General features: G+C 39.1%; 1 protein-coding gene across 2 annotated transcripts in view; it reads left to right on the forward strand.

Annotated features, from left to right (window-relative positions):
* Positions 1–13,040, forward strand: part of LOC138986328 (ubiquitin carboxyl-terminal hydrolase 9X-like) — a 149,723-nt gene that overhangs the window by 63,091 nt on the left and 73,592 nt on the right. For both annotated transcript variants that reach the window (XM_070365477.1, XM_070365478.1), the window contains exon 15: positions 6,502–6,589. In XM_070365477.1, the coding sequence (XP_070221578.1) occupies positions 6,502–6,589 (88 nt within the window). The remainder of the gene's footprint in view (positions 1–6,501; positions 6,590–13,040) is intronic.

Genomic DNA, 13,040 nt, shown 5'->3' on the forward strand with positions numbered 1-13,040 from the left:
CAAATCAGCAACATACATGAGAAATTTGCATGTAGTTCTCTTCAGCTTTTCTTGAGTTAGAGTCCTCCTACATGCTAGTTAAGACCTTTTCTAAAAGTCCAGTCAGCTATATATTTAACTGGAATTTTTATTCATTTTTGTGTGAATTACCGTGTTATTTTAATGTCCATGACATTAATTGAAGCCAGAATTGCTAGTACGGTGAGTTGGAGCAGGTGTGCATTTCAGCCTCACTAGGATTATATATTCTGTTTAATCACATTACACTTGTGCTCTTAAGTTAACTCACTTTCGTGATCTCAAGAATGTCAACATTCTATGCCAGTCCAGGTTCAATGCACGATACTGGATGCTTGGGGCTAGTGCACTGGGACGACCCAGAGAGATGGTATGGGGAGGGAGGAGGGAGGAGGGTTCAGGATGGGGAGCACATGTATACCTGTGATGGCTTCATTTTGATATTTGGCAAAACTAATTCAATTATGTAAAGTTTAAAAATTAAAATAAAATTAAAAAAAAAAAGAATGTCAACATTCTTCCTTAAATCATATTTATGTTGCCTCTTTACACAGTTTATCAACTGCCTAGGTTTAAAACCTAACATCACTTCATAGCTGTATAACTTGTAAGTTAAGTGTGAGGATTTATCATATTATAAAATGAGGATAACAGTAGTTACAGCTTAATGGCTATTCTAGAAGTAAGAGTTAATGCTTGTTACTGCTGCTACTGCTAAGTCACTTCAGTCGTGTCCGACTCTGTGTGACCCCATAGACGGCAGCCCACCAGGCTCCCCCGTCCCTGGGATTCTCCAGGCAAGAACACTGGAGTGGGTTGCCATTTCCTTTTCCAATGCATGAAAGTGAAAAGTGAAAGGGAAGTTGCTCAGTCGTGTCTGACACTCTGCGAACCCATGGATTGGAGCCTACCAGGCTCCGTCCATGGGATTTTCCAGGCAGGAGTACTGGAATGGGGTTCCATTGCCTTCTCCAAATGCTTGTTACTAGATTGGTGCAAATGTAATTTCAGTTTCAGACCATGAGTTTTAAGTCATTATAACTAGGCTCAAACACATCTTTATTAATCAGAATAGTAGTCATTAGTCAACACATTTTGCCAAGAAGAAATAAGTTTATTCCTATAGCTTAAAAATCTGCCTCAGGATTTGATACACACTTGAAAAGCATGTTCTGTCTACTGCTGTTGGTGGAAGCGTTTTCCCTTTAAAAAATTGTCAAGATGCTTGAAGAATTGGTAGTTGATTGGCAGGAGGTCAGGTGAATATTGCAGATGAAGCAAAACTTTGTAGCCCACTATTGGATGCTGTGGAGAAGAATTGGGTGCTTTCTGTTGACCATTACCAGCTGAAGGCTTTGAAGCTATCAGTGCATCTCATCAGTTTATTGAGCATACTTCTCAGGTATGATGGTTTTGCCAAGATTCAGAAAGCTGTAGCAGATCAGACTGACAGTAGTAGACCACCAAACATTGACCATGACCTTTTTTTTTTTTTTTTGGTGCAAGTTTGGCTTTGAAAATTGCTCTGGAGCTTCTTGGTCCAGCTACTGAGCTGGTTGTCATGTAAAATCCACTTTTCATCTCATGTCACAATCCAATTGAGATACGGTTCTTTATTGTTGCCTAGAGAAAAGATGACACTTCAAAACTGATTTTTTAAATTTGTGGTCAGCTCAGAGACACATGCTTATGGAGCTTTTTCACCTTTCCAGTTTGCCTCAGATGCTGAATGACCATACAGTAGTTGATGTTGAGTTCTTTGGCACTTTGCTCTGTAGTTGTAAGAGGATCAGCTTCAATGATGACTGTCAGTTTGTCATTGTTAACTTCAGTAGCTAGCCACTGCGTTCCTCATCTTCAAGGCTCTAGGGCCCTTTGCAAAACTTCTTGAATCACCTCTGCACTGTATGTTTATTAGCAGTTCCTGGGCCAGATGCATTGTTGACATTACAAGTCTTCTCCACCACTCTATGACCTATTTTGAACTCCAGTAAGAAAATCACTCATTTGCTTTTTTGGACTGACATCATTTCCGTAGTCTAAAATAAATATAAAATGAACAGCAAGTAATGTCACTAGCAAAAAACCATAAGAAGTATGCATTTAAAGAATGTATAACATCCTTTAAACTTGTCAATAGATTCCAGTATCAAATGACAAAGTTCAGCAATTCAGAACTTTAATTACTTTTGCACCAATATAATAGAATTTTGGCTGGCACATAGCAAGCTCTTAAAACTTTGTTGTATTAATGAGTTTCTCTGAGTTAATTGATTATCATTAGCTTCTAACCTTTTCCACCTTAACATACTATTTGTGTTTCTTACTAGTGCTCTTTAGCAGTTGATCTTTAACTGTAGGGACAAGATTATTTATTAAGTTCTATAATTATGATGCACAACTAAAAACATGACAAACCTTTGTGACAGCTTCTGTCTAAGAAGCCTATTGCATGGATCTAAAGCATATGACAAGACATGCAACAGTATTTTTGTGAGATTCTTTGCAGTTCATGGATGTTTTCTGAATTTCATACTGAGTGGTTTGCATTTGCCATGACTACCACATCTACTAGGGATTTTTGGTTTTGGAAGAATAATTTCTGTTATGGCATGGTCTTATGACTTTTACATGTGAAAGGTAAAAATGAGCTCTTTTTTAGGTGAAGTAATGCACCAGTACTTCATGAATCACAGTTGAAGAAAAATTTCTAATGTTCATCAGCAAAATATAATGTCTCATGTAGTTCATTAGAAGAAATATCCTTTGTGTTGATTTGAACTTAATGAGAATTTTATGGGTCATTTTTCCCATTCCTGAGCAAAGTTTATAGGCTTTACACTTAATCATAAGACCAGTGGCATTCAATTATGCTTTTGTTTTCTAAGGATTGTCAGTTTGCATTACCTCTTTTTATCCTCTTTGTTTTTTATTATGATCGTCTATTTTCAAGATCACCTACCAAAAAAAAGGCAGCCTCTTTACACGTCATTTCATAACCATGCTTTGATAAAATGTATATTCTATGGTTTTTGATCATTAATGATTCTTACTCATTTCTACCTGTGGCCATTAAGTACTGTTAAATATTTGTATGTTCTTACGGAGCTATTTATTTAGAGAAATAACTGTTTCTAGGACTACCACAGGAAAGAATGGACAAGTCTTCAACAGGATAAGTGTTTTTAGAGAATCATTTTGCAGTGTCAAAAACGAGTCACTTCCCAAATTAAAATAATGATACTGTGGGTGATAGCCTGAATGTTCAATATATAAGTCCATTGGTTCACAGTGATATAAATAAATGTCAGCTTATAAAGGTAGGAAAACATTGTCAATAATTAAATGAGTAAGTGAAAGTTTATTGAGGATTAGAATACTGACACAGTATCAAACTATTCTCCCACAAATTATTCATTACAGAGAGAAAAGTTGTGTTTATTGGAGCAACTTGGTAGAAACACCCTAACTAAGCAATTTAAGTTAAATTAATATTAATGGTATAAATTGACATCTTGACTTACGTTTAAGGAGATACAGGAAAAGATACAGTGTCGTTTCTGTAGTATTTCTTGGCAAATATAAATAATCTGTATCCAACTAGAGGAAGTGAAGCAAACACAAATTGAATAGCTTTAGACAAATGGGTTTATTCTTGAAAATGGTCTAGGTGGAAAAAAATAACAGACCATAAAGAACAAAGGAATTTAAGAAAACAGCCACATTAGGAATGTGACCCTAGCTTTGATTCTGGATTGGGAAAAGGAAAACGATAAAGAATGTTACTGAGACAGTTAATGAAATTTGAATATATGCAGTAGTTAGATAATAGCCTTTAATTAATCTTAAAATCAGGTAAGTACTATGGCTATGTGCTTGTTATCAGGAAATAAACCTAATTTTAGGGAGTCTCTTTAGATGGTTCAAAAAGTGATTAAAAAGTATAAAAAAAGGAGATCCTGATAAAACGAGTAGATTATGAACAAGTGGATTATATGGGCAGAAAATAATTGTATTATTTGACACTTGGAATTATATTTTTAAAAAAAGAAAAGTTACACCATGCTTTCTACTTCTTTGTGTATTTGTGTGACCCCCTCTGCTCCCTCCTGCCCCAGTCCTGCCAAGTAAGCACACACAAAGAAGTTTTCAGACAGAAGTCTCTAAAGGATGAAAAGCAGCTGAAGTGGTGGTGTAGAGTTTAGTCATGTACTTCAGGATCAGTGCTCTTTGAATACCAAAAAAAACCACATGTATGTAATAGAGAATAATTTTTACAGTTTTGAAGGCTGGACCCTTGATGTCCCAGCAATTGATGAGTTGATGGGGCTACTAAGATTTTATAACTGTTGGTAGATGTTCATGTATCTAGAAGTGCAAAGCAGTCTTTATATGTGGCCTTCTTTCCCAAATCTGGGCTTCCCTGATAGCTTAGTTGGTGAAGAATCCGCCTGCAATGCAGGAGACCCTGGTTCAATTCCTGGTAGGGAAGATCCACTGGAGAAGGGAGAGGCTATCCACTCAAGTATTCTTGGGCTTCCCTGGTAAAGCTTCCCTGATAGCTTAGCTGGTAAAGAATCTGCCTGCAATGTGGTAGACCTGGGTTCGGCCTGGAGGAGAAAGGAAAGGCTACCCACTCCAGTGTTCTGGCCTGGAGAATTCTGGACTGTGTAGTCCATGGGGTTGCAAAGAGTTGGACACAACTGAGTGACTTTCTCTTCAGTTCCTAAATCTAGTTCTAAATGTAACTGTGAACATTCCCTTTGTTCTTCTATAACAAGTCACCATTTTACTTCTGAATCAGGTTTTTCTGATATGTAAAATGTTGACGTTTTGGTGATCTTGGTTGCCTTTTTCAACTCCAAAGTTAGCTCAAACAATTAGAAGTCTTTGCCTTTATTACTGACATCAGACTTCCCTGGTCCAGTGGTTGATCCCATGCCTGTCAGTGAGGAGACGCAGGTTTGATCGCTGGTGTGGGAAGATCCCACATGCCATGGATCAAGGAAGCTGTAATGTTACAACTGCTGAAACCTATGCACCCTTGAGTGTGAGATCTGCAACAGAAGACACCGCAATGAGAAACCCACTCACTGCAACTAGAGAGTAGCCCTCACTTACCACAACTAGAGAAAGCTTGCACACAGCAGTGAAGACCCAGTGTAGCCAAAAATAAATAAAATTTTTGAAGTAATAATAAGTTCCAAGGGATGCATAATTGATAAATACCAGTACTTCCAAATTTTAAAATAAGTACCTTTGATTCCTGAGTGGTTGACAGCACTGTTTGAGGCATTTATTATTTTCCATTATTTCCACTCTGTTCCATTCAGATCAGTTAGGTCATTTTCAGGCAGAGGGTTTATCCATTCTTACTTCATTTGTGATTTTTATTTTGCTGTGTAACAAGCAAAACAGAACAACCTGATGAGTAGTTGCAGAACAACCTGATGAGTAGTTCTTAAAACAGGCTTATAAAACTCATGGTTTAGTTGGGTTCTACCCTTTTTTGAGGAAGCATCTTAGACACAAAAACACTATAGTATTTTTAGAAAAGTGTGTGTTTTGGTTTTTTTCCTTTGATTTCTTATGGACAGATACTGAGAATTTTTCCCATAGTATATAGTGTTGATAGTATAAGTACTTAACAGTTCTGTATTTAAGAGGCCAAAAATTTTCAGCCTACGCTAAACCTTCTTACCAACATACATATTCGTGGTCAGAATGAGAGACTAGATTAATTTTGATTTGTTTTATTTTATCTTATGTTCTAGGCATTCATAGTCTGATGATTAAGGTAATTGTTAACTTTATCAGATGCTGTTAACAACTGTTTCTTTGTTTGGTTAATGCTCTTATTGATGTTGTGTATGCTAAAATATGGAAAAGGAAATGGTAACCTACTCCAGTACTCTTGCCTGGAAAATTCCATGGATGTGGGAGCCTGGTAGGCTACAGCCAATGGGGTCACAAAGAATTGGACATGACTAAGTGGCTTCACTTTCTTTCTTTCTTTAATTCTTTTAGAGAATGAGATGGCAACCCACTCCAGTGTTCTTGCCTGGAGAATCCCATGAACAGGGGGCCTGGTGGGCTGCATGCAGTCTGTGGGGTTCCAAAGAGTTGGATATGAGCAACTAACACATACACACACATACGACAATTACAGTTATTATATAACAGAAGGGAGAGTTAAGGGGATAAAGTCATAGAATTTTCTCACAGAATTGCTTTAATATATATGAAAAGTAGAGGACTACTGTGCTGAAAAATTATTTTTGATACCACATTGAACACATAACACTTTTCCTTTTGGCTATGTAAAAAGCAGCAGTTTATTTTTGTGGGGAAAACAGATATATTTAAATATATCTGAAACCTATTGCCTATTAATAAGTGATTAATGGATTCTTAACTCTTTTGATTAAAGTCAACAGTGATACGGATATGCATGTATAATACAAAATTTTTGTTAATTTGCAGACCATGAAGACTATGACCCACAAACTGTGAGGCTTGGAAGTAGATACAGTCATGTTCAAGAAGTTCAAGAACGGCTTAACTTCCTTAGGTTAGTTTTATATGATTAGTGATGTTTTCTTATAAGGCACATATGAGGAATGCAATGACAGTATTCTTCACAGCTGAGTCTTTTTTTTAAGTAGCTATTTCACTCTCTGAGTATTTTCCCACATAAGAACCATGGCCAATAATAGGTAATGTAACATTGCCTATGTATTCATTACTAGAGTGGTGCTTATTTCTATTATTAATTAGATTTTATTCTTCATGTATTATCGTACTTTGACCGTATTGGACAGGAAAACAATCAGCCAGGGAATATTTTCATTATTGCTGTCATGGGCAGTAAGGAACAGGATGGTTGGTATATGTGTGTGCTTTGTTTATACTAATAGTAACTGATAAAGGTGAAATAAGCCTGTATATAATAAAATTATTTAAGATGGGAATAAGGAAAAATAGCCTGTTTTTTAAGCCAAAGCTAATATTAAATTTGCTCAGTAATGTTTGGCTTTTAATACTATGTATACACAGGTTCTTGGTTTTTCATAAAAGCTTGTGTTTTTTATTTTAATATATATTTACTCTTGGTAGTTTTCTCTTTAGATTTATAATGTTACATGCTGTATTTCTTTTACCAAACCATGTAGTTATTTATGGGAAAATATTTCTATTTGCATACCTACTTTCTAGGTCAGTCTGTGGCTACTGCTGACTGAAAAATTAGTCACAATCTGAAAGTAGTTACTTTATTTGGTGGGAAGATTAAGGATTCTGTAGCTCTAAGTAGCCCTGAGAAAACTGCTCTGAGGAAGCCTGAGATGGGGTCAGGCTGTATATGTTTGCATTAAAGCGAGTGGGCAGTCTGAACATCAGTGCTTGCTAAGTAGTAAGGAAAACCAGGTATCAACCTATGCAAACCTCTGAACTCATTTAATTCATTCCTTTCACACACACCTCAGCTATCTGGGGCCAAATCCTATTTCTTGTCATATTAAGGGGTGGTATGGCAGATGGCTGCTTCTGCTATATTGTAGACATTGTGTTTCCTTTTGGGAACCCTCATTCAAATTTGTTGTTCATTCACTCAGTCATGTCCAAATCTTTGCAACCCCCTGGACTGTATGCAGCACAGCGGGCTTCCCTGTCCTTCACCATCTGCCAGAGGTTGCTCAAATTCACATCTGTTGGTATTAGTGATGCCATCCAGCCATCTCTGTTGTCCCTTTTACATCCTGCCTTTACTCTTTGCCAGCATCAGAGTCTTTTCTAAGAGGTCGGCTCTTGGCATCAGGTAGCCAAAATATTGGTTCCAGCTTCAGTTGTCAGGTCTTCCAAGGAACACTAAAGGTTGATTCTCTTAGGATGGACTGGTTGGATCTCCTTGCAGTCCTAGGGACTTTCAAGAGTCTTCAGCACCACAGTTCAAAAGCATCAGTTCTGCAGCCTCTTTTACAGTCCAGCACTCACATCCATGCATCACTGCTAGAAAAGCCATAACTTTGACTATATGGCCTTGTGTTGGCAAAGTGATGTCTCTGCTTTTTAATATTTTCAGTCTCTAGGTTTCTCATAGCTTTTCTTCCAAGAAGCAAGTGTCTTTTAATTTCATGGCTTCAGTCACCATCCACAGTGATTTTGGAGCCCAAGAAGATGAAGTCTTACCACTGTTTCCAGTTTTTTTCTCACCTGTTTGCTATGAAGTGATAGGACCAGAGGCCATGGTCTTAGTAGTTTTTTGAATGTTGAGTTTTAAGCCAGCCTCTTCACGCTCCTCTTTGACATTCATCAAGAGATTCTTTAGTTCCTCTTTGCTTTCTGCCGTTAGTATGGTGGTATCTGCATATATGAGGTTGTTAATGTTTCTGTCAGCAATCTGGATTGCAACTTCTGCTTCATCCATCCAGGCATTTCACATGATATACTCTGTATATAAGTTAAATAAATAGGGTGATAAAACACATACTTGGCATACTCCTTTCCCAATTTTGAACTAATCCTTTGTTTCATATCTGGTTCTACATGTTGCTTCTTAACCTGCATGCAGGTTTCTCAGGATGCAGGTAAGCCGGTATGGTATTCCCATCTCTTTAAGAATTCTCCACAGCTTGTTGTGATCCACAAACTTAAAGGCTTTAGCGTAGTCATTGAAACAGAAGTAGATGTTTTTCTGGACTTCCTTTACCTTTCCTGTTATCCAGTAGATGTTGGTAATATGATCTCTAGTTCCTCTGTCTTTTCTAAATCAATCTTGTCCATTTGGAAGTTCTTTGTTCATGTACTGTTGAAGCCTAGCTTGAAGGATTTTGAGAAGCCCTTCAAGGTTTTTATCTCTCCTTTCTGTTCTCTGAACTTTGAATTCAGTTGGGTATATCTTTCCCTTTTTCCTTTGCCTTTCACTTCTCTTCTTTTCCCAGCTATTTGTAAGGCCTCCTCAAACAACTACTTTGTCTTGTTGCATTTCTCTTCTGGGGGGATGAAATGATCACCAACTTCTATGTGATCTTACGAACCTCTGTCTTCAGGCTCTCTGTCTACCAGATCTAACCCCTTGAATCTATTCGTCACCCATATTATGTAATCATAAGAGATTTGATTTAGGTCATACCTGAATGGCCTAGTTTTCCCTGCTTTCTTCAATTTAAGCTTGAATTTTGCAGTAAGGACCTGATGATACAAGCCATAGTCAGCTCCAGCTTTTGTTTTTGCTGATTGTGTAGAACTTCCCCATCTTTCACTGCGAAGAATGTAATCAGTCTGATTTTGAAATTGACCATATGGTGGTGTCTGGTATTTACTATGAGCAGTGCATTCTCTTGAGAAAACTGTTAGCCTTTTCCCAGCTTCATTTTGAACTCAAAGGCCAAACTTGCTTGTTAACTCCAGGTGTCTGTTTACTTCCTGCTTTTGCATTCCAGTCCCATATGATGAAAAGGACATCTCTTTTTTCATGTTAGTTCTAGGAGGTCGTGTAGGTCTTAATAAAGCTGATGAACTTCAGCTTTGTCAGCATTGGTAGTTGGGACATAAACTTGGATTACTGTGATGTTGAAAGGTTTGCCTTGGAAACAAAGCAAGATCATTCTGTCAATTTTGAGATTGCACCCAAGTACTACATTTCAGACTCTTGATGACTGTGAGGGCTACTCCATTCCTTCTAAGGGATTTTTGCCCACAGTAGTAAACATATGATTATCTGAATTAAATTCACCCATTCCCATCCATTTTAATTCACTGTTTCCTAAAATGTCAGTCTTCACTGTTGCAATCTCCTTTTTCACCACATCAAATTCACCTTGATTCATGGAGCTAACAATCCAGGTTCCTATGCAATATTGTTTTTCACAGCATTGGACTTTACTTTCACCACCAGATGCACCCACAAGTGGGTCTCATTTCTGCTTTGGCGCAGCGTCTTCATTCTTCTAGAGCTGTTTCTCAACTCTTGTCCAGTAGCATATTAGAGACCTTCATTCTTTCTGGAGCTGTTTTTGCACTCTTGTCCAATACCATATTGGAGACCTACCAACTTGCGGAGTGCTCATCTTCCCGTTTCATCTTTTTGCCTTTTCATACTATTCTTTGGTTCTCAGGGAAAGAATACTGAAATGGTTTGCCATTGTCTTCACCAGTAGACCAGTTTTTCACAACCCTCCATCATGACTCATCTGTCTTTAATGGTCCTGAATTTGATGAATCTTAGTTACATTGAGTTACACAAGACTTTTCCTGGTGGTCCAGCTAGTAGATCACTCACCTAGAGCCAGACATCCTACCTAGAATGCAAAGTGAAGTGGGGCAGCTGAAGTATCACTATGAACAAAACTAATGGAGGTGATGAAATTCCAGTTGAGCTATTTCAAGTTCTAACAGATGATGCTCTGAAAGTGCTACAGTCAATATGCAAGCAAATTTAGAAAACTCAGCAGTAGCCACAGGACTGGAAAAGGTCAGTTTTCATTTCTATCACAAAGAAAGGCAATGCCAAAGAATGGTCAAATGACCACACAGTTGCACTCATCTCACATACTAGTAAAGTATTGCTCAGAATTCACCAAGCCAGGCTTTAAAAGTATGCTGCTGCTGCTGCTGCTAAGTCACTGCAGTCGAGTCTGACTCTGTGCGACCCCAGAGACGGCAGCCCACGAGGCTCCCATGTCCCTGAGATTCTCCAGGCAAGAACACTGGAGTGGGTTGCCATTTTCTTCTCCAGTGCCTGAAAGGGAAAAGTGGCACTGAATTCGCTCAGTTGTGTCCGACTCTTAGCGACCCCATGGACTGCAGCCTACCAGGCTCCTCCGTCCATGGGATTTTCCAGGCAAGAGTACTGGAGTGGGGTGCCATTGCCTTCTCCGTAAAAGTATGCAAACTATGAATTTTAAAATGTTCAAGCTGGAGTTAGAAAAGGCAGAGGAACCAGAGATCAAATTGCCAACATCTGCTGGATCATCAAAAAAGAGAGAGAGTTCCAGAAAAACAGCTATTTCTGCTGTGTTGACTATGCTGAAGCCTTTGACTGTGTGGATCACAATAAACTATGGAAAATTCTGAAAGAGATGGGAATGTCAGACCACCTGACCTGCTTCTGGAGAAATCTGTGTGCAGGTCAGGAAGCAACAGTTAGAACTGGACATGGAACAATAGACTGGTGCCAAATAGGAAAAGGAGTACATCAAGGCTGTATATTGTCACCCTGCTTATTTAACTTATATGCAGAGTATGTCATGAGAAATGCTGGGCTGGAAGAAGCACAAGCTGGAATCAAGATTGCCAGGAGAAATATCAATAACCTCAGATACACAGATGACACCACTCTTAAGGCAGAAAGTGAAGAAGAACTAAAGCCTCTTGAGGAAAGTGAAAGAGGAGAGTGAAAAAGTTGGCTTAAAGCTCAACATTCAGAAAACAAAGGGCATCCAGTCCCATCATTTCATGGCAAATAGATGGAGAAACAGTGTCAGACTTTATTTTTTTGGGCTTCCAAGTCACTGCAGATGGTGACTGCACCCTTGAAATTAAAAGATGCTTACTCGTTGGAAGAAAAGTTATGACCAACCTAGACAGCATATTCAAAAGCAGAGATATCACTTTGTCAACAGAGGTCCGTCTTGTCAAAGCTATTGTTTTTCTAGTGGTCATATATATGGATGTGAGAGTTGGACTAAAAAGAAAGCTGAACACCAAAGAATTGATGCTTTTGAACTGTGTGGAGAAGACTCTTGAGAGTCCCTTGGACTGCAAGAAGATCCAACCAGTCCATGCTAAAGGAGGTCGATCCTGAGTGTTCGTTGGAAGGACTGATGTTCTGGAACTCCAATACTTTGGCCACCTGATGCAAAGAGCTGACTCATTTGAAAAGACCCTGATGCTGGGAAAGATTGAAGGCTGAAGGAGAAGGGGACAACAGAGGATGACATAGTTGGATGGCATCACCAACTCTATGGACATGAGTTTGAGTAAGCTTCGGTAGTTGGTGGTGGACACGGGGGCCTGGCATGCCTGCAGTCCATGGGATTGCAAAGAGTCAGACACGACAGTGACTGAACTGAACTGAACTGAACTGAACAGCTGGTAGAGAGACCGCTTGCAATGTGGGAGGGCTTCCGTGGTGGCCCAGCTGGTAAAGAAACTGCCTGCAATGTGGGAGACCTGGATTCGATCCCTGGGTTTGGAAGATCCCCTGGAGCAGGCAAAGGCTACTCACCTCCAGTATTCTGGCCTGGAGAATTCCATGGACTGTATAGTTGTAGAGAGTCAGGCATGACTGAGCAACACTCATTTTCTTTCACACAGGAATTTGATCTGTGTTATCCTTTTGGTTAGCTTTCTGTTATCATGGTTTGCGTTATGGAAATGGAGATTTTTATTCTTGCTTCTTTTGTCTGCCTTCTGATACATAAGATAAAAGGTTTGTGTCAGCTTCCTGATAGGAGGCACTGGTTGTGGGGAAAACTAAATCTTCCTTTGGTGGTCAGGGCCCTACTCAGTAAAATGTAGTCCAGTTTTCTGCGTATGGGTGGGGCTATGCTGTAGTTTGGCCTGAGACAGTCCGGTCATGGAATTTGCAGTTTCTGTATTAGGCTGTAGGCTCTATGGTAGTTGTAAAGGAGGCCTCCTCCCCAAGGACTTAGACCCACATGCTGCATCTCTGAGGACTGTTGCCTGCTAGTGCCCCTGACCCTGCAGCAGTCTACTGTTGAGCTACGCTTCTGCAGGAGATTCCCTAGCGCCACAGGCAAGTCTGGCTTGTGGGGTCACTGCTCCTTTACCCTGGAACACAAAGTTTTGTTTGTGGCTTCCAAGAGTTTCTTTTCCCCCAATCCTATGGAAGTTCTGCTGACCTTCATATTTGGAGACCACAAATCACTGATGACTCTGATATTTCTTGCCTCCCAATGTGGCTGGAAATACTTCATTTCACACTACCTTTAAGAATATTATCTCCCCAGATGCAAGTCATTACATATTCCATCTTAGGAAAAATTATAGTCATCAGATCT

Source organism: Bos mutus, chromosome X (genome assembly GCF_027580195.1).
Source record: "Bos mutus isolate GX-2022 chromosome X, NWIPB_WYAK_1.1, whole genome shotgun sequence".
Taxonomy (NCBI): domain Eukaryota; kingdom Metazoa; phylum Chordata; class Mammalia; order Artiodactyla; family Bovidae; genus Bos; species Bos mutus.